The sequence below is a fragment of the Oryctolagus cuniculus genome, chromosome 6 (genome assembly GCF_964237555.1).
Source record: "Oryctolagus cuniculus chromosome 6, mOryCun1.1, whole genome shotgun sequence".
Lineage (NCBI taxonomy): Eukaryota > Metazoa > Chordata > Mammalia > Lagomorpha > Leporidae > Oryctolagus > Oryctolagus cuniculus.
Window position 1 is genome coordinate 59,304,368 of NC_091437.1, and position 21,013 is coordinate 59,325,380.

At 54.5% G+C, this 21,013-nt stretch overlaps 1 protein-coding gene and 1 long non-coding RNA gene across 2 annotated transcripts; one reads left to right on the top strand and one right to left on the bottom strand.

The window, feature by feature from the left end:
* Window positions 1-327: 327 nt before the first annotated feature.
* Window positions 328-6,674, top strand: LOC127490553 (uncharacterized). The gene is made up of 3 exons (XR_007918556.2): window positions 328-503; window positions 1,742-1,871; window positions 4,759-6,674. It is a non-coding gene; the product is annotated as an uncharacterized lncRNA (long non-coding RNA).
* A 10,592-nt stretch (window positions 6,675-17,266) lies between these two features.
* Window positions 17,267-20,382, bottom strand: DUSP1 (dual specificity phosphatase 1). The gene is made up of 4 exons (XM_002710379.5): window positions 19,740-20,382; window positions 19,317-19,462; window positions 18,756-18,975; window positions 17,267-18,340 (listed from the first exon to the last, which is right to left on the bottom strand). The coding sequence occupies exons 1-4, from the start codon at window positions 20,104-20,106 to the stop codon at window positions 17,970-17,972; spliced, it is 1,104 nt and encodes a 367-aa protein (XP_002710425.1). The 5' UTR covers window positions 20,107-20,382; the 3' UTR covers window positions 17,267-17,969.
* Between the last annotated feature and the right edge of the window lie 631 nt (window positions 20,383-21,013).

Sequence of the window (21,013 nt, forward strand, 5' to 3'; positions counted from 1 at the left end):
AGGCTCATTAGCAGGGAGCTGGATGGGAAGTGGAGCAGCGCAGACTTGAACCAGTGCTCCCATATGGGATGCCAGCATTGCAAGTGACGTTGTAACCTGCTGTGCCACAGCCCTAACTGGCCTTATCTTCCCACACAGCAAGACAGGGGCCTGTGGCCCAGAACAGCACAGTTCAAATCCTGGCTCACAGCTGGCTGTAGGGCAGGAAGCGGGCTGCAGTGGCTCTCTATGCCTCAGTGTGAAATGAAGATGATAATGCCAGCTACCGCATGGGATTGTTGTGAACATTCTAGAAGGGGACACATACTGTTCCATTTATTAACTATCACTCAGCTTCTAGAACTAACAGAGACTGACTTGAGCCAGGGTGAGCACCTGCCCCAGGGCGTTGGGGTTCAGGGGTCCTAGATGAGAGACCATCCACGCTAAAGCCAGGACCACCCCCTGCAAGCAAGATGGAGACATGATCGCCCACAAGGAAGCTGATGTTTCTAAAAGTCCAGGTGACTCTCACAAGGGCCAGGTGAAGCCACCTGCTACTCAGTGCTGATAGATTTTCCCAGAAGCCCTCGGACCCTGGCCCTTGGTCTTTCTCCTTGCAGAGCCACAGGGAAACCAGACATTCTCGACACGAAAATTTTCCACATCCTTCAGAACAATCTTTTGGTGCCAGAAATAGTCTGGAGGATTTGGGAGCTAGCCCGGGCCTCTAAAAATAGCCTCCACTGCCCCCCTGGCAGGCCTGCTCCATCTCGGCCCCAGATGGCCCTGGCGGGTGCCTTAGCTGACCACAAGTCTCCACCAGACTGGCTGCCCTGGGGCTCAGGGGAGATGAGCCCACACTCAGCTTCCTCGGGCCAGCTGCCAGGCTGGGACCACCCGGTCACATCTGGGCCATCACACCAACGGCCTTGCTGGTGCTCACAGCCACAAGCATACACGACTGTGCCCTCCCTGCCTACTGCCATGGCCACGCACTGTGACACACAGACCAACCACACGCACTCTCGCCCCAAGCGTCTCCTTTACTATGCACCCATCACGCCACTCTACACGCTCAAGAGTTTCCAAATCTTTTGCCTCAATGTCTTGGCAGCTCCCACTCCAGCCCCAAGATTTTTATTAAATTTGCTGCTGGTACCTGGGGCTTGAGGGGAAAACAAGATGGACTCCGCATTTCAAGCTGTTTTAAGCCACCTGCTACTCCCCAGATTTGCTACGTGTCCCCTTCCTGCCTCCAGTCACGTTGGTGAGAATCCAAGGTGTGCGGAGCAGGAGGACTCTTGGGGAGTATCTATGCGGGCTCCAGATTCTCTGCCCAGTCCACGGCCATGGCCCAAGGCGGAACAGAGGGGCCGGGGAGGCCAGTACCCCTGAGGTCAGTGCCACCTGCTGTGGCAGAAACACTTGTCAGCACTGCTGTAGTCCCACCCCCACCTGTTTGCCTGTTCTCTGGCAGGAAATGGAAGACAGGTGTGTTCTGGGCCCAGCCCACCCAGGAGCAGAGGCCAGATCCTTATCCCTGGTAAAAGCCGAGAAAGGAGACTTGCCTGCTGGCTTTGACAAGACCTGAGCGGTGGGGCAGGAAGAAGGTGCCCAGTTTGGACACCCCCACTCCCGCTCTGGCTTGGCCAGGTCCTCCCCTGTCTCCAAGCTGCAGTGCCATTGACAGGTGGTATGCATAGAGTGCGACCTGTTCCTTCACTTATTCACCTCCAAAAATGTTGCCTTCATTTATTAGAGAGGCAGAGACAAGGAGAGAGAAGGGAAGAGAGAGAGAGAGAATCTGCTGCTTCAGTCCCCAAATGTCCACAATGGCCAAGATTGGACCAAGGCAAACTGGAACTGGAAACTCAACCCAGGTCTCCCAGGTGCATGGAAGAGGCCAAATTACTCAGGCCATTGTTGCTACTGCCCAAGATGCACATTAGCAAGAAGCCAGAGTCAGGAGCTGGGGCCAGGACTCAGCCCCGGTGCTCTGATAGGGGACACAAGTATCTCCACCAGTGGCTTCACTACTCGGCTAGACGCCTGCTGTTCCAGGCCTGAGCTTGGGCTGGGGACAGGCTGGGAACAGATTGGCGTGGCCTCCGCCTAATAGATGCTTACAGTAGAGGGGGCGGCCCCAAGAGATTCCTGTTACTCTGGGAAGGTGGCTGTGTGGGCACAGTCATCGTGGAGAGCGGTAGGAGGCCCATGAATGGGGCAACAAGGCTGAGAAGTGGAGGGAGGGGCTGCCCTGGAGAAGGTGTCTTGTAAGACCCCCCAGGGGAGGAGGAGAAAGCAGCCTCACAAAGCAATGGGGGCAGGGGCTGGGAGTGTGTGTGTGTGGGGGGGCGATCATGAATTCATAAGCGTGCAGATTCCAGTGTGGGTACGTATATGTGTGCGTGTAAACAGCCTGCTTAAAACTGAATGAAAGGGACTGGCGCCGTGGCTCACTTGCTTAATCCTCCGCCTGCGGCACCGGCATCCCTTATGGGCACTGGGTTCTAGTCCTGGTTGCTCCTCTTCCAGTCAAGCTCTCTGCTGTGGCCCGGGAAGGCAGTGGAGAATGGCCCAAGTGCTTGGGCCCTGCACCCGCATGGGAGACCAGGAAGAAGCACCTGGCTCCTGGCTTCAGATCGGTGTAGCTCCGGCCGTAGCAGCCATTTGGGGGGTGAACCAACAGAAGGAAGACCTCTCTCTGTCTCTCTCATTGTCTTACGCTGTCAAAAAAAAAAAAAAAAAAACAAACCTGAATGAAAGCCCAGAACAGACACCTCACAGAGAAGATAGATGGAAAATATGTGTAGGAAAAGACGTTCATCAGGGAAATGCAAATTAAAATGACAGTGGGGCAACACACACACCTATTGGAACGGCCAGCCTCCAGAACATTGATAACACCAACGCCAGCAAGCACGTGGAGCAACGCGAGCTCTCGGTCGCTGCAGGGGGAATGCCGAATGCGCCAGCCTCTGTAGAAGACAAGCGAGCTGTTTCTTGCAAAATTGAACGCAAGTTCTTACCACACCATCCATCCACTGCACACACTGGTTTTTACCCAAAGGAGCTGAATACATAACGTCCACAAGAAAACCTGCGGGTGGAAGTTGCTGTCATTCTTATGCACAATGGCCCAAATTGGAAGCCGCTGAAATGCCCTTGGGTTTGTGAATGAGTGAATAAACTGTGCTGGCTCCTGGCGATGGAACATTGTTCAGTGCTCAGAGGAAATGAGCTCTCAAGCCAGGAGAAGATGCAGGAGAGACTTAAAGGCACCAGGGTGAAAATGCTGTTTATCATATGGCCCCAACCTTGCAGCATTTGGGAGGAGGCAAAACTATGGAGAGGGGCCGACGCTGCGGCTCAGTAGGCTAATCCTCTGCCTTGCGGCGCCAGCACACCAGGTTCTAGTCCCGGTCGGGGCGCCGGATTCTGTCCCGGTTGCCCCTCTTCCAGGCCAGCTCTCTGCTGTGGCCAGGGAGTGCAGTGGAGGATGGCCCAAGTACTTGGGCCCTGCACCCCATGGGAGACCAGGAGAAGTACCTGGCTCCTGCCTTCGGATAGGCGTGGTGCGCCGGCCGCAGCGGCCATTAGAGAGTGAACCAACGGCAAAGGAAGACCTTTCTCTCTGTCTCTCTCTCTCACTGTCCACTCTGCCTGTCGCAAAAAAAAAAAAAAAAAAACTATGGAGAGGGGGAAATGACCAGTAGTTCCCAGGGCCTAGAGGGAGGGATGGATGAACAGGTGGCATTCAGAGGATTGTTTTTAAAGATTTATTTATTTATTTGAAAGGGTTACAGAGAGGCAGAGGCAGAGAGAGAGAGTCAGTCTTCCATCTGCTGGTTCACTCTCCCGGATAGCCGCAATGGCCAGAGCTGCACCAATCTGAAGCCAGGAGCCAGGAGCTTCTTCTGGGTCTCCTACACAGGTGCAAGGGCCCAGGGACTTGGGCCATCTTCCACTGCTTTCCAAGCCTATAGCAGAGAGCTGGATCGGAAGAGGAGCAGCCAGGACTAGAACCGGCACCAATATGGGATGTCGACATCGCAGACGGAGGCTTTACCCGCTATGCCACAGCCCTGGCCCCCAGAGGATTTTTAAGGCAGCAATATTATTGGGGACAGCATGATAGTGGACACATGGCATCCTATGTGTGTCCAAACAACACCACGAAGGAACCTGTTATAATCCAGGGACCCTTGGTGGTAAGAACGTGTCAGCGAAGGATCACTGATTACAGCCAGCCTACCACTCTGGAGCAGGAGAAGGGAGGTGGGCAGGCTGTGTATAGGGGAGCAGGGAGCACCTGAGAATTCTCTATACTTCCTGCTTGATTTTTCTGTGAACCAAAAACTGCTCTGAAAGACAAAGGCCATTAGTGTAAAAAGAAAAAAAAAGCTACCCATACATACCACAACATGGATTAATATAAAAATTCTGTGGATTGAAATGGCCAAACACAATAGCAGAAATACCATACGATTCCACTTACATGAAGCTCTGGAAACCACAGACTGTTTACTGTGCCAGAAAGCCTGCCACTCATTGACTGGGAAGAGGAGGGGTTGCTTGGGAAAGGGCACAGGGAATTCCTGTATCCTGAATGCGTGTGGGTGGATAGGAGGCGTCCTTAGCAGGTTGGTGGGAAATGACTGTTATGGAAAAGCTATGTGTGGATTCCAAAAAATAATAATAATTTCTATGAAAGTAAATTCATTTTTTTAAAACTAGGAGTTCTTTAAAAAAATTTTTTTTTCACTTGGAAAGCAGAGACAAGAAAGAGATCTTCCATCCACTGGCAGACTTCCCAAATGCCCACCAGAGCTGGTCCTGAACCAGGCGGAAGCCAGGGACTCGGAACTCAATCTGGGTTTCCCACGACCTCAGCCCTCACCTACTGCCTCCAGGGTGCCCATCAGCCAAAAGCTGGAATCAAAAACAGAGCTGGAACTCAGCCTCAGCTGAGTACTCCGATAAGGGATGCGAGCACCCCAAGCAGTTCTTCACTGGTGCACCGAACGCCTAACCCTGAACCGATCTTTTAATTCCATTGTTCTAGAAACTTCTTGAAGCCCCCTTGTACATTCTGTAGACAACTGTCAGCATTCACATATATACACAACTGCATGCATTTGATGAGATTCATCAAGCTGTGAGCAAAAACTAGATGCTCTTAATAAGTCTTCAACAAAGTGGCAGAAGGTGCCATTAGGGATATAAAAACGCCATGAAGAAGTGTCACTCAGCAGTCCCCAGGGACCCAGGCTCCTCCTGGGCATGGGTTCATCTTGCTGCTTGATCACCATTCCTAGTACCACTGCCTCAGCTCCAGCCATCACTCTGTACCCCAGACCCCAGGGAAGACAAAGTAGGGAGAAAAGCGTTTCCCCTCCCTGTAAGGACGCTCCCTGGCACGTGCACACACCTGAGGCCTGGCTGTACGGGACGTGAAGGACGTAGCCGTATTCCCAGCTGAAACCCTGTCACTACGGAAGGCCAGAGACTGGGAGACCCCGCCTCTGCGCTCCTCATGGTCAGCTCAACAGCAGTCTAGCACAGCACTGAGTACCGAGGACACAGGACCCTGGAGGGAGCATCTCATTTAGTAGCCATAGACAGCCCTTTCTACCTTTCCCAATCTTAAAAAAAAAGGGGGGGTCTCTTGAGCCCCTAAGTGAGGGCAGCATCCTCCCTTGTCTCGCGTGGTGCAGTGGAAAGACCACGCCAGACTTGGGTCGTGGGCCACACACTGCACTTATCCCCCAAAGGCCAGCAGGTCTGTTGCTTCTCCAGGCCCCAGCTCCCTGATCCTGGTGACGATGTGGTAATTAACCCACCACCCAGGCCCGATGGCAGCAACAAATCGATGCCCTATGATGTTGGAAAGGGAATGGCCACAGTTGGTGCTCGAGAAAGGAGACGTAGGAATCCTCCCCCTTCCTGAGCTGCCAGGGCTCTCATGGGCATTAGCTCTGGCCAGGGACACTGGAAATGAGGGGACTTTGAAGGGATGAGCCAGGACCTCCGTGGGATCCTAAGTCTTGCCTTGCTAACGCCGCAGGGCTCTGCACACCAGGAGAGCATCTTAGAGCAGAGAAGCCAGTGTTGAGTGGCAGAGCAGCCTGGCTGTGTGGCATCGGCTCCAAGGTCAGGGTGCATGGCGGCCGGAATGGGGCACGTGGCAGGCGTGGGCATGTCCTAGGTTCACTCTCTGCAGGCTCCAGGTCGGGAGTGAGTCTCTTGGTTCATCTTTTCCACGTTTCAGGATGAAGAGTCTACAAGGACTTTGACTCTTTTGCCTATGAGTAAGACAAGCGCAGGGGCCCTTGTGAGAATCAGGAATGCAGTTCTAGGGCAAGTGGGTTGGACCTGGAATGACTCCTGTGGCCTTTATTCTGTCCATGGAATCTATTGGGTAACAATGAATTGGCTTCAGGACATTATCTCTCAGAGTCCTGGGATCAGGAATCATTCCCAAGCCCCCAGACTGCCAGGGCTCCAGGATCACCTCCTCCAGGAAGCCCCCCTGCCTTGTCCTCCTCCCCACATCTTCCCTCATCCTACTCACACTTCACCCACAGCTCCCAGATCACCAGCAGCCTCTGCTATGTGAGCCCAAGGTCAGGGGCCACGTGTCTCCATTTCCATGTGCCTGGGATCTCCTGTGGGGTCTGGCACCACGGAGAGTTCAGGAGGGGTTGGGTCAGGGACCAAACTGTGGCAAGGGCTCGAGCACCCGGCTTGACCAGAACTGCCTGCCTTGATCTCTCTCTTTCTCTCTCTCTTTCCCTTCCCTTCCTTTCCTTTCCTTTCCTTTCTCTCTCTTTCTTGACTTATGTTATTTACTTGAAAGGCAGAGTTACAGAGAGAGGAAGAGATGAGAGAGAGAGAGAGAGACAGAGAGAGAGAGAGGTCTTCCATTTGCTGGTTTACTCCCCAAATGGCCATGATAGCTGGAGCTAAGCCGATCTGAAGCCAGGAGCCATGAGTTTCTTCTAGGTCTCCCACACAGGTGCAGGGGCCCAAGTACTAGGGCCATCTTCTACTGCTTTCCCAGGCTGGATAGGAAGAGGAGCAGCCAGGATTAGAACCGGTGCCCATAGGGGAAGCTGGAGATGCAGGCCAGGGCTTTAACCCCCTGTACCACAGCGCCACCACCACCACCCCTGCTGCCTTGGTCTTTCTAACATCATCCCTAGCAGGATGCCACTCCTCCCACCACCCGTGCCCCCTCGAGGCCCTATCGAGGCTGCTGCTATCCTAGAATGTAGTGCCCCAGGAGCCCCAAATGTTTCTTCATTTATTCAACCCATTCGCTTCCCCAACAATGTGCTGAGTGGAAGCCGGGGATGCAGAAGTGGAAAAGGCAGCATCCTGGCCCCTACCCACCCTGGGGGCTCCCTGCCTCCCTCCCTTCTTTCCATTGTCATTGAGCAACAGACACACGAGGACTCCAACCACTGAGGGCCAGGAAAGTGGCTCCTGAGAGCGCCGTGGGAGTCCAGAGGAGAATCCCCCATGGTCACTGGAGACCTTGGCCAAGGACATTTCCAGGCGAGTCAGCAGAGTGGAGACCAAGTCTCCCTGCTCGAGGAGAGGCCATGACTCATCAGCCCCAGAGTTCCCCATGAATCACCCCTGCCTCGCTCTTCTCCTTAGAGGAACCCGCTGTGGGTGGGGGAGGGGAATTCTCCTCTGGCCATGGCCGATGAAACACGGGGTGGGGGGGAAGTGGTGGATGGGACTCGGAGTGGGGCCAGGGGCAGATTTCCCCACCCTGGTCCTTTCCAGCACCCCGGCCCTCATCCCCGCTGCTGAGCCTGAGCCCACACAGGGCTTCCTGCTCACAAAGGGTTTCCCTACAGCCCATCCCTGCTCTTATGGGCAGCTCTCCACGGGAAATGGCCGCACGGGGAAGGGAAAGAGCCTGGTGAGCAGAAAGCAATCACTTCCCCCTTTGCTCTGGCTCAGGAGCCAGCCAGAAGGGAAGGGGATTGTCCACAGCCTGCAGCCTTCCTTCATCCAGTCGCCTCGCTTGGTAAGCACCCACTGCACACCAGATGCACACCAGACGCTGCTCCACCTGTAAGATCCTCAGCCGTGAGCAAGACGGACAAGCTCAGTGCCCCCAGGAGCGGCTGATTGTGATCACACACACACGTTTCAGGTGGAGATAAGTGCTACAGAGACTAACGGAGCCGACAGAGGCCGCGTGCTCCCTGGGGCGGACAGGTGGCAGTCAGGGAATAATGGCCAACTGATCTGGAGACTTCTGAGCAGAAAGCTGGAGGAAGATCAGACCAGGTGCAGGCAAGAGCAGGGGTCCTGGGGGGCAGAGCCAGCTTTGCCCACGCCACAAAGAACAATGGGGCCCATGTGGCAGGAAGAAACGAGTGAGGGGGGAGAGTGGTCCGAGGGATGGAGCACTGGGACGAGGGCGCCAGGCCCTGTCTTCTATAAGGCCCCGGGCTTGGATGCTGGGGCATGGGAAGGGGGGGGGGGTGTTGGGTAGAGGAGAAACATTACTTGATCTATTAATCATCTTGCTCTGGATCTATTTTTTTTTTAAGGCTTACATATGTATTTGAAAGGCAAAGTGACAGAGAGAGAGAGAGAGAGAGAGAGAGAGAGAGAGAGAATCTTTTGTCTGCTGGTTCATTCCCCAAGTAGCTGCAACACCCAGGGCTGGGCCAGGCTGAAGCCACGAGCCAGGAACTCCATCCGGATCTCCCATGTGGGTGGCAGGGCCCCAGTACTTGAGCATCTCCGCTTTCCCAGGAGCATTAGCTGGGAGCTGGGTCGGAAGCAGGGCAGCCAGGACGCGAACGGGCACTCGGATGTGAGACGCCGGCGTCGAGGGGGGTGACTTAACCTGCCGCACCACAACACCCACCTTGATCTTTAAAAGCTCAACTCCCTCCCAGTCAGGGCGGAGCACGTAATCCAGAACAATCCTACTCCTGAGAACAAGGACAGCTGGGCCAAATATGTTTAAATGTTCACGTTTGAAGACATCAAATGCTAAAAAGGCAATCAAGAATTGGGGGCCAGTATCTGGAAGAAACTCCAATGGGGCAAGCACAACCCTTGGGGCTTCTTTTCCCCCAAGAGGTATCTGCCAATTCTAAAATAAAAAGGCAAAGGCTAAACAGTTGAACGGTTTTTAAAAATACTCCTGGGTCCAATGGGACAAAAGTTTGAGTTCAGGGCACACCAATGGGGAACCTAGTATGCGCCTAGGTCTTTTGGGGGGTGGGTATTAGCCAAAAAAGCAATTTAGGATAGGTGGCCTGGAAAATCCCCCTAACATTTAGTTGAGCCGTCAGAAAGATACATTTTGGGACACCTTAGGGGCGCTAAAACCCATTTTCAAGTCATCTCAAGCCATGTCGATCTTGGATTGGATTCCGATAACCCAGGAGTCCTAGGAAACCTACACACCTGCGGCAAAGCCCTCTTCAGAGAAAGGGAACACCCAGAGAAAGCCTCAAGTAGCCGCCCCAGGTTCTCACACACAACGCCTGACATGCAATCCAAGGGAGCCAGGCACACGCGACAGGATCAGAAATCAAGAGAAAAACCTGGCAACAGAAATCAACACCAGAGGAATCCAGAGAGCTGTTGGTCATAGATGTTACAATAACTTGCTTTTAGAAAGCTAAAGGTTTTAGATGGAGAAATAACTGAAAATGTTGCAAGACTATCGCAGGCATTAAGTCATAGATTCAAAAGCACTGTGCATCACAACCGATACCAACGGGGGGGGGGGGGGACTACAAAGATGCATGATAAAAAAAAAAAAAAACTGCTAAAAGACAAAGAGAGGTCCCAAAAGCAGCCAGAGGGAAAAAGACAGAGAGGAACAAGAGCAAGTTAGTGAGCTGACTTTGGACAGACACAAAGGTGGCTCAGAGACAATGAGATGCACCTTCAGAGTGAGTGCCGAGAGCTGAGAACATACTGGGCGCAGGGTTGATGATGGAGCCAGATGGGCAGTTTTGGAAGAGATGAGGAATGGACGCAGTTTGGAAATGGTTATGTTTTGAAGGTAGATGTGTCTCCACCAGCTACTGAAGTAAGTACAGACTGTGAGACAAAGGAGCCCAGGTGCCTCCAAAGGCCTGGTCCTGAGCTAATGCGAGGAGGAGGTACCCATTAACCAAGGTGGGAAGACCGCAGAAGGGGCCGGTGTGTGCTACATCGAAGCGTTGTTTTTGGAATTGCCAAATTTGGGGATGTATTTGACAACCAAATCCGTATGTCATGGAAGTTCCTGGATATTCAAGTCTGCAATTAGGGGAGAAGTCTAGAGACTTCATTTTTTTTTTTAAGATTTATTTATTTATTTATTTGGAAGGCAGAGCTACAGAGAGGCAGAGAGAGAGGCATCTTCCATCCGCTGGTTCACTCCCCAGATGGCTGCAACGGCCAGGGCTGTGCTGATCCAAAGCCATGAGCCAGGAGCTTCTTCCAGGTCTCCCACACGGGTGCAGGGACCCAAGGATTTGGGCCATCCTCTACTGTTTTCCTATGCCATAGCAGGGAACTGGATTGGAAATGGAGCAGCTGGGACTTAAACCAGCTCCTATATGGGATGCTGGCACTGCAGGTGGCGGCTTTACCTGCTATGCCATAGCACCGGCCCCCAAGACTTCTTTTTTTTTATTTAATAAATGTGAATTTACCAAGAACAACTTTTGCATTGTGGCTTTTCCTCCCTCAACCTCCCTCCCTCCCATCTCCCACTCCCTCTCTCATCCCACTCTTCATCAGGTTTCATTTTCAATTAACTTTATATACAAAAGATCAACTTAGTATGTACCTAGCAAAGATTTCAACAGACTGCACCCACACACGATATAGAGTACTGTTCAACTAATAGTGTTATCATTAACTCTCATAGTAAAACACATTAAGGACAGAGATCTTACATCGGGGGCAGGTGCATTGCAGGGTCTTAGTCCACCCGAACGAGGATGGACTGGGTCTGAAGAAAGGTAAGTGCGCTGCTCGCCCGTTCCCCAGCCTCCCGATCCCGGAGACAATCAGACACAGCGGGGAGTCAAGTCAAGCAAGCAAGAACTCCGTTTATTGGCACATGGCAAAGCCTTTTAAAGCACAAGACCACATGATTACTGGGGCAGGCCTTAAGGACCAACCAATTACTTAAAAGGTCATTTTACAGGGCGACTTTCTACAGGACCAGCCATATGTCTGTACACTCATCATCAGTTGTTACCTCCCCTGATGCTGCGTGGCCCCTTGAGTTCACCAACTCTGAACTTCTTTTTTTTTTTTTTTTTGACAGGCAGAGTGGACAGTGAGAGAGAGAGACAGAGAGAAAGGTCTTCCTTTGCCGTTGATTCACCCTCCAATGGCCGCTGCGGCCGGCGCGCCGCGCTGATCCGATGGCAGGAGCCAGGAGCCAGGAGCCAGGTGCTTTTCCTGGTCTCCCATGGGGTGCAGGGCCCAAGCACCTGGGCCATCCTCCACTGCACTCCCTGGCCACAGCAGAGAGCTGGCCTGGAAGAGGGGCAACCGGGACAGAATCTGGCGCCCCGACCGGGACTAGAACCCCGTGTGCCGGCGCCGCTAGGCGGAGGATTAGCCTAGTGAGCCACGGCACCGGCCACCAACTCTGAACTTCTTTAGTCAAGGCCATATCACAGTGGAGGTTCCTTCCTCCCTTCAGAGAAAGGTGCCTCCTTCTTTGATGGCCCGTTCTTTCTGCTGGGGCAAGACTTCATTTTGATAGCTGTCAATATGCATTTGTTTCCTCCTTTCATTTTCCCTTATGATGATAAATAGGACAATGATGGGAAAATAGCTAACATTTATTGTTGCAGGAGTCACGCGCACTGCCAAACATGTTATATGCACAAGTTCATCTTGACACCACCATGCAAAGCAGATACTTCGTCTACTTCCTTTTTAGACCTGTGAAGACTGAGGCACTGAGGGGAGAAATGGCCCACACAAGGTCACGCAGACATTGGTTCTGTCCTGGGCACGTGAAACAGAATCTCGGAACTTCTCCTGATTCTACTCACACAATTCTAACATCTACATAGTGTCACAAACCGTGGCTACCTAATATATGTTTATTGAAGCAGTGAATGAGTGCTTGGGGTCATTGTTGGTGCAGCCTCTATCTTTTTGAATTCATACTTTGTATTTATTTACCATTCTTATATTTTTATGTGACAGGCAGAGAGACAGACAAAGGTCTTCCATCTGCTGGTTCACTCCTCCAATGTCCACAACAGCCAGGGCTGAGCCAGGCTGAAGCCAGGAGCTGTATCTGGGTCTCCCCCTTGAGTGGCAGGAACCCTAGTACTTGAACCATCACCTGCTACAGTCCAGGTTGCTGGAGACAGAAGCGGAGCCAGGACCCAAACCCAGGCACTCCGATGTGGGATGTGGGCCTCCCCAACAGCATCTTAACCGCTCTGCCAGATAGTCACCCTTTTGGTGAAACTTCTAAATTCCCTCTCTGCGGTGCGGCCCGCTGCGGGGGACTGCCTGGGCTTGGAGAGGAGGGTAGGTCCCCAGGCCAGGAGTCTATGATGCCCCGACAGGTCTTCGTCCGTGACAAGCAGTCCCCCCACCGTCTTGTTCGCCCCCACACACCTGTGTGTGGCCCAGGGCCCTGTGCTGACCCTTGCCAAAGGAGTCTGCTTCCTCCTGCTTTGGTCTTCCTGGATCAGCCCAAGTGAGCTCCAGGGATCCCGGGCCTTTGTGCACAGAGCACAGCTCAGCGCTGTTGGCTGGGCAGGCAAACGGCTGCACGAGGTTCCCCTTGGGTGCTGCCTGCAGAAGAGGAAACTGAGGCCCAGGCACGGAAGTGCCCTGCCCAGGTCAGGGAGGGGGTGTGGGGAGGGGGAGAGAGCCGGATGATCTCAGCACCCAGGCCACTTCTCCAAACAAGCTCTGACAGCCCCAAGGCAAGCATGGCACAAATGCAGGCCCGGGCGTCATGGGGCCCACTTCTCTGTTTCCTTTGCCAGGGCACCTGGGAGAGTCGCTGCTGCTCGGGTGACAGAATGGGGCTCCGCTGAGTCACAGGGAGACACTGAGCCTTGCCCAAGCCTCTCTCGTGCACCCAGGCGTGACTGCCTTTCATTTCATCCGTAGGGCGCTTCGGAGCCCTATTGCAGATCGGACCCTATTATAGAGGAAGAACCTAAGATGTGTACCTTACAGCTACAAGTGGCAGAATCGGGACTGGAGTTCACTGTCACTGACTCCAAGTGAAGCGCTCTATGCTGCAGCCCACAGAGCTCCTTCTCGGGTCTTTGCTGCCCTCCTGGTTTGGAAACTTCTTTTCAGTTCATGTCTCAAATGAGCAACTGGGCTGTGTTATTTGGGTCTCAGTCCAGCCAGTCGCCATCAGAGAGGCCTCCCTGAGAAGTCCCTCTTTGAGTATGCCTTCCGCCCAGCTTTCATCCTTACTTAGTACCTCCCCATCCCATTGTTAGCTACTTAGCATTGGAAACTTGCTCTTATACTACAATATCCCTGGATCTCTGCAGAGTCAACAAATACTTGTTAAATGCCTGCAGGAAGGCAGGCAGGCAGGAAGGAAGGAGGGAAGGAATGAGTAGGCCTGCCGCCTCGCTTAAAAAGCCATAGTTCAGGAGCCAGGGCTGTGGTATAGCCAGTAAAGCTGCCACTTGCAGTGCTAGCATACCATAAGGGTGCTGGTTCGAGACCCGCCTGCTCCACTTCTGATCCAGCTCTCTGCTATGGCCTGGAGAAGCAGTAGAGGATGGCCCAAGTCCTTGGGCCCCTGTACCCATATGGGAGACCTGGAAGAAGCTCCTGGCTCCTGGCTTCAGATCAGCCCAGCTCCGACCATTGCAGCCATTTGGGGAGTGAACCAGCAGATTAAGACTTGTCTCTCAATCCTCCGCCTTGTGGCGCCGGCACACCGGGTTCTAGTCCCGGTCGGGGCGCCGGATTCTGTCCCGGTTGCCCCTCTTCCAGGCCAGCTCTCTGCTGTGGCCCAGGAGTGCAGTGGAGGATGGCCCAAGTGCTTGGGCCCTGCACCCCATGGGAGACCAGGAAAAGCACCTGGCTCCTGGCTCCTGCCATCGGATCAGTGCGGTGCGCCGAACGCAGCGCGCTGGTCGCAGCGCACCGGCTGCGGCGGCCATTGGAGGGTGAACCAACGGCAAAGGAAGACCTTTCTCCCTGTCTCTCTCTCACTGTCCACTCTGCCTGTCAAAAAAAAAAAAAAAAAAAAGACTTGTCTTTCTACCTCTGCCTCTCTGTAACTTTGCCTTTCAAATAAATGAATATACCTTTTTTTTTTTTAAAGCTACAGTTCAGAAAAGGGTGGTTTGCAGGTGTTTTCCTAAGCAGGGCACAGCGGGGTCAACACTGTAATACTGTTAACACTGGGCAGGGCATCTGGAAGACACCTCCTTAGCTCATCAGGGCAACAGAGGCTGCTGCGCACCCAGAGGCGGTTCTGGAACAGGTGTGCTCTGCAGAGCCCTAGAAAAGTCCCCAGAGATGGACAGCCCTCCCACCTGCTCTGTAGAACGCAACCTGCGGAGAAAAACAGCTGGGGGTGAGCTGGCTGCGCCCAGGGTGGGCGGGGGTGAGGTGTGGGAACCCTGAGCAGGGAGCGCACGCTGGGCGGGTGCAGGGCAGGGCCAGGCGTCCGCGGGAGCATTGTTTGCCTCTGTGTACAGCAACCAGAAACCACGAAGCCAGCACTTCTCAGAGGCCCCCGTCCCCTCCCCCTCCACCGTATTTTAATCTAAACTGATTTGTCAGCAGCAGGAAGTGACATGACAGCTTTCCTCACCAAGAGGAAACTCCTCCACGTTACCATGGCAATGGTGGCCACTGTAGGATCACAGATTTATATAATCTTAAAGGTGTACTGCACCATGATGTCATCCACAGAGGGGCCAGAGGGAGGGAGGTAGATTCCAGGAGCTTTCGCTGTGATTTGCAAACTTCCAAAGAAAGGAGAGGATGTGGTGGAGGCATTGCCGGCAGGAAGCATCCTAAGGAAATCATGGCTGCCCAGAAAGCCCAGAGCAACACCGAGTGGGCACTGCTACATCTTCACCTTCACCTTGCACACCGGATGTTTTACAGAGTGAGGAGCTGAACTGACAACCGCCAGGACTGGGGCTTCCCTACGCTAATGAGCACGTTTCTTCCTCACAAGTGGAGTGGATTTTATTGTCTTCATGTACGGAGGAGGAAACCGAAGCCCAAAGGGAGACAGAGCTTTCCCACCCCAAGCTTTCACAGGGTGGTGAAACTGGCAAAGTCCGCCTGGCTGCAAAGCTCACCGTTCCTCACCCTATCACGCTGCCCTCCGGCTGACTGACGTCTTGGTCTCCTGTCTCCCTTCACACCTGGGTTCCCATCTCTGCAATGCCCTGCACTTGCTACACAACCTTGGGTGCCTCTCTGGGAGCCTCAGTTTCCTGCTCTGTGAAATGGGTGTTGCTGTTAGAAGTTAAATGCAAGCGCAAGCAAAACACACAGCTCAGTGGCATGCAGTGCCTGCTCTACCACTGACAGCCGTCACTGCCGCGTTCCCAGTATTAAATGATGAAGTTGTCTTTGCTTCCACCTCTCACTACAAGACCATTCAAGAGTTTCAATACTGAGGTCCTACGTCATTGTCCCATGAATACAGTCTCATGCCGTATGTGGCATTGTCCAGAGGCCCTGGGCACAGCATATCCAACACCCAGGCAAAGAGGGTTATTCTGCCTGGCTCTCGGGGCTGGCATGAGGGTGAGTGGATTGAGTTGGGAGAAGTGAGTTAGTTATTTTCACTGGCAGATCCCTGAGGCAGTCGTTGTATTTTTCCACTGAGTAGATCATACTGGAGATTAATTTGGGCTCAGCCGGTGCCTGCCAAGCAGAAAGCAAAGGCCCAAGCCCACGGGGAAGTCAGCCACAGCATCTGCCACAGGCACCATCCCCGGTACATTTCCACGAAGGGAGCCGTTTGCGATAGTAAATTTCTAGGGTTCGATAAAAACATCGGGTATGGTTTGTTTTGAAAAGAATGAACACACTTGCCATAGACTGGAAACCCAACCCAGCTGAGGAAATGAGCCTACGAACTCAGGGCAAGTCCTTAGAACACAGGGATCTTTCTGGCCCCGGAGCCAAGCAGCTGGTGGTAGACCCATGGAGAAAGGTCAAGGACACCGCGGTCAGTGTCAAGACCTGGAATCAGGACCTAGGCCAGGACCACGGCACAGAGCATTGCTAGCTAACTTGAAGGGGATATCTCCCTCTCTGCTTCCAACAACACTTGATCCAGCACAAGTCAGCAGGAAGCAGGCCCTAAAAGGGCCTGTAGTAACCCGAGAGAGCTTGGTGGTTATTTAATTCAACATTACAGACTGGATTATGGGTTGGTAGTAAATTACAGCTTCTCTGCTGAGCAAGAGAGAGTACAAATTCAGAATATTACCCTAGAGCAAGTCAAGCTTAATCACCTATCTTCTGCATCAAAATTATGAAATCAGATTAAGCAAGTGGGCAGGAGGAGGCAGCCGCCCCAAACACTGAGCCTTCACCCCCTGAGCCAGTCTGCAGAACTGCTGGCATCAACAGCCTCCCAAGCCATAACAGTGGTCACGCTGCGGGTGAGGGTCTGGCTGGTGATTTATCTGTATTCTATTCGCTTACAGTGCTTGGATTTTTTTTTTTAGCCACTTAATGTATTTTCATAGAAATGAGGGTCTTTACAAAAGCATGTGAGACTGAGTGATAAAACCCAAAGCTCAAAAAATCAGGTAACAAAACGGAACAGCAGGTTCTGATTCCCCTGCTGCCGCTGAGCTAGGCTGGGTCTCCCTATCTTCAGACTGGGCTGTTTTTCTGGGGGCAGGTGGCACACACCGCCTCGCAGTCAGAACACATGTGATCTATGCCAAGTGCTTAGACACAGCCTAGAGTGGAGGGAGACTTTTTATATCATCCTGAGAACGGTATTCCATGAAAAGGCAACCCAGGCCAAGTGGCTGTGGGGACACGAGGGCATCCCAGGTGACACGGCAGATGACACCACTGTTAAAAAGGGAACGGGGCATTCTCACCCTCTCTAGTAAGACTTGCAGCGCTGATGTCTCCCGACAGACCTCTTGTCCACCTCCCTTATGACTCGGCTACCTCACGGGACCAAGTGGCCACGGAGGGGCACAGGATCAGACCCTCATCCAAATTCTTCCCTATTTCACTTGCAGGAGAGGAGCTGGCTGAGGCAGCCAAAGAAATAAAAGCCTTGAGATTTCAATAGAAATGCCATAATTTATTCTGTTGTATAAAAAAGTCATCCTTACGTAACAAAATGTCTTCTTAGAAGAAGAAATATATTATTTCAGGTCATAAATAATCAGCAAACATACAACTGTTGGCAACTAAAAAAAAAAAAAAGAAAAAAACAAACAAAAAGCCAACACTGGTGTCTTCCCTCAGTGCTGGAAACAACCTGCTCTGGGTCTATTTACAGGACGGTACAGTACTCAAAACACAAAAATTGAGGTATTTGGTTCTTCTAGAAGTAGACACTGACATGTGTGAAGGCGGACCACCTACACAAAAATAAATAAGGGATAGTCTCATATGTGTATGTCTTCAGGAATGGTAATACTGGTAGGTGTGCCAAGCACGAAGATTTCTACAAAAAAACAGGGGCCAGCAACAAAGACATGGGCTCAAACAGTCCTCCTCTCCTGCCCTGTTTTGTCGGAGGGACTTGATGTACCCACTACACATTGGTCCCCGTGTGCTGGGTGCGACACGCATCTTGCTGTCACCGCTACCACTGCAGAGGAGCCCAGTGGAAGCCAGGTGACGTTACATAAATAAGGCCCGGTGTGCGCTCGTGAGCCCCCTCCCGGGAGTCATTGCCTTTCTCCACCAAGGAGGAAGCCTGGAGTCCCGGGCGCGCGTGGAGGTGGAGGTGGCGCTCCTAGCCCCGCCCCGGCCTCTCAGCAGCTGGGGGAGGTGGTGATGGGGCTCTGAAGGTAGCTCAGGGCACTGTTCGTGGGGTGTACGGGAATGGAGACGGGGAAGTTGAAGACAGTGGTGGTGGCGGTGCCGCGGTCCAGCACAGCCATGGCGGGGCTGCTGGCCTCCGCCGAGCAGTGCGGGGCCAGCACCTGCGATTCAAACTGCAGCAGCTGGCCCATGAAGCTGAAGTTGGGGGAGATGATGCTCCGTCTCTGCTTCACGAACTCAAAGGCCTCGTCCAGCTTCACGCGGTTAGTCCTCATGAGGTAAGCGAGGCAGATGGTGGCGGACCGGGAGATGCCCGCCTGGCAGTGGACGAACACCCTTCCTCCGGCATTTCTGATGGAGTCTGGAAAACAAGAAGTGCGGCTGCTTACTAGAGAGCTCGGGAGAGGGACCCCAAGTCCAGGCAAAAAGCGTCAAAGAACAATGTCACACGTGTCCTACCCAGGCGGCCAACATCACCTTACGCTAGCCCATGGACTTATGCTATCATGGAGGGCACCGTGCAAAGGGGCAGCAAGGGACTAAACCCAGATGGGGTGTCTCCACTTAGCAGGTTGATTCTGGGCAAGTCCACTTGCCAAGCCTCGGTTTGCTCATGCGCAGGGTGGGACATCAAGTCCTCATTCTGCAAGGATGATGTCCACCCGAGATGGACAGTTCATGTCTGGTGGATGGCTCACAAGAGCAGCACCCAAGTCCTCTGCCAGACAGGTTGAAACGGGGAGGCATCAGCAGTGCCGGGCGTCCGTCCCACTCACCTATGAAGTCGATGGCCTCGCTGAACCAGGAGCTGATGTCTGCCTTGTGGTTGTCCTCCACAGGGATGCTCTTGTACTGATAGTGACCCTCAAAGTGGTTGGGACAGTTGGCTGAGACGTTGATCAAGGCCGTGATGCCCAGGGCATCCAGCATGTCCTTGCGGGAAGCGTGATAGGCACTGCCCAGGTATAGGAAGGGCAAGATCTCCACCGGGCCACCCTGTGAGGCAGAAAGACCCAAACACTGCTCAGGCCGGCTCCAGGGCACCACCAGCACCCACACCCACAAAAACTCCCCAGTGGAAAAGTCAGTGGTGAACTTCTCAGTACCCCTGCTGCTGCTGCTGGAGTATAAACAAACAGGGGTCTAAGCCCATGTGCCCCTGGCAGCACCAGCCAGTTCATTTCTGTAGTGCCATGCATCAGACACGCAGAGCCATTGAGTGTCCCCAAGTCCCCTTTATAAATAAAGCTGCAGGTCACTTTCCACGTTCTCACGGGCACCCTCTTCCAAGCCTTGCTGGCCCCGACTCCTCCCCTCTGGCACGGGGCCCCACTGACCTGATCGTAGAGCGGGGTGCTGCAGGAGCTGCATCCGGATTCCGCGCTGTCCGGGATACTGGTGGTCAGGGGAAGGCTGAGCCCCATGGGGGTCGACTGTTTGCTGCACAGTTCTGGGCAGGACGCCGAAAACGCCTCATAACCTCCTGGCAACAGAGAGAGGAAGGTTTGCTTCCATCAGCATCGTTGAGCCAAGGTCCCTTCCCACAAAGCCCCCACCCCACCAGGCGCTCCAAGTTCATATCGCTAAGGCCCAAGCAAGTCTTTGTTCCCAGGACCAGACAAAGCCGGTGTGACAAGTCCCCAGAGCCACAACGCCGCGCCCATGCGCTCCAGGTAGGACTCGGGCGCCGGTCCCCGCCCCCACTAGAGAGCCAAGGGCCAAGGGGCCCCCGGCAAGGCAGCGCTGCCCCGAGGTCGTACCTTTGAGGAAGAAGACGTGCGCGGCGCGCGCCTCCCGGCACAGCGCGCCCGCCGCCAGGGCCAGGGTGCCGTCGCGCTTGGCGCCGTCCAGGGCGACACTGCGCTCGTCCAGCAGCACCACGGCGTGGTAGGCGCCGGCCAGCAGGCGGCCGCGCAGCTCGGCGTTGGGCACGATGTGCTCCAGCCCCATGGCGCCCTTGGCCCGGCGCCGCACGATGGTGCTGAAGCGCACGTTGACCGAGCCGGCGATGTGGCCAGCGTTGAAAGCGAAGAAGGAGCGGCAATCCAGCACCAGGCACTGCGCCGCGCGCTCCCGCAGCAGCGTCCGCAGGCCTCCGGCGTCCAGGATGCCCACCTCCATGACCATGGCCGGCCTCAGAGCCCCCAGCGTGCACGTCGCTCCGGAGTCCTTTGTCTGTCCCCGGACGCCAAGAGCAGAGCGGCGACGGCTTTCGAGGAAAAGTCCGACCCCGACTCTCTGGGCGCGGAACAAGACACTGCCTTTGGGCCGAGCGAAGGGCGTCACACGGGACTGCAGCCACCCGGGCTTTCTCCAGCCGCTCCCGGGACCGTCCCTGCTCCGGCGACCGCAGCGCCTCTCCTACAATCCAGTCGTCCTTCTCGACGAGCTCGGCCCCGGGGAGTGCAGTTATATGGGCCTCTCCGGGGGCGGGGCGGGGCGGGGCTGGCGCGCGCTGGGAGGGGGAAGGGGGGTTTGTTTGTTTGAATGGCGGCCACGTGACCGGGTGGTGACGTCACCCACCCGGCCCGGCCCGGCGCCACCAGAGCCAGAGGCAAAGACGTCATCGGCCTCGGAGCGGGGTGCGCTCCCCGCGAGCTGGCTCGCGCCCCAGCCCCGGCCTGCTCCTGGCTCGTCCCCAGAGACCCAGCCGGCTCGGCTCGGCTCGGCTGTACGCGCCCCGCGGGAGGACAGGGGCGCGCTGCCAGCCGAAGGCTGACCTCCGCCACCTGCCTCGGCCTCTCGGCGCTCGGCGCCGCCGCTGGGTCCTCTCGGCCGCTCGCCTCGTGTCCTCGCTAACGGGCCGGGCTGCCGGGGTCCCGACGGCCAGCGTGGAGGGTGGGGGGCGGCGGAGAGGAGCTCACGATGTGGACCGGGGAGGGCGGGCGGAGAATGAACAACTCTGTCCCTGGAAATGGCGTCCCCACCAGGAGAGAGGCCGGAGTGAGAAAGAAAGAAAAACTTTGTATACGTTGAGCAAGAACAATGGCGTCCAGTGAGCCACCCCACCCCCCATCTCCGCCGCGGGACAAAT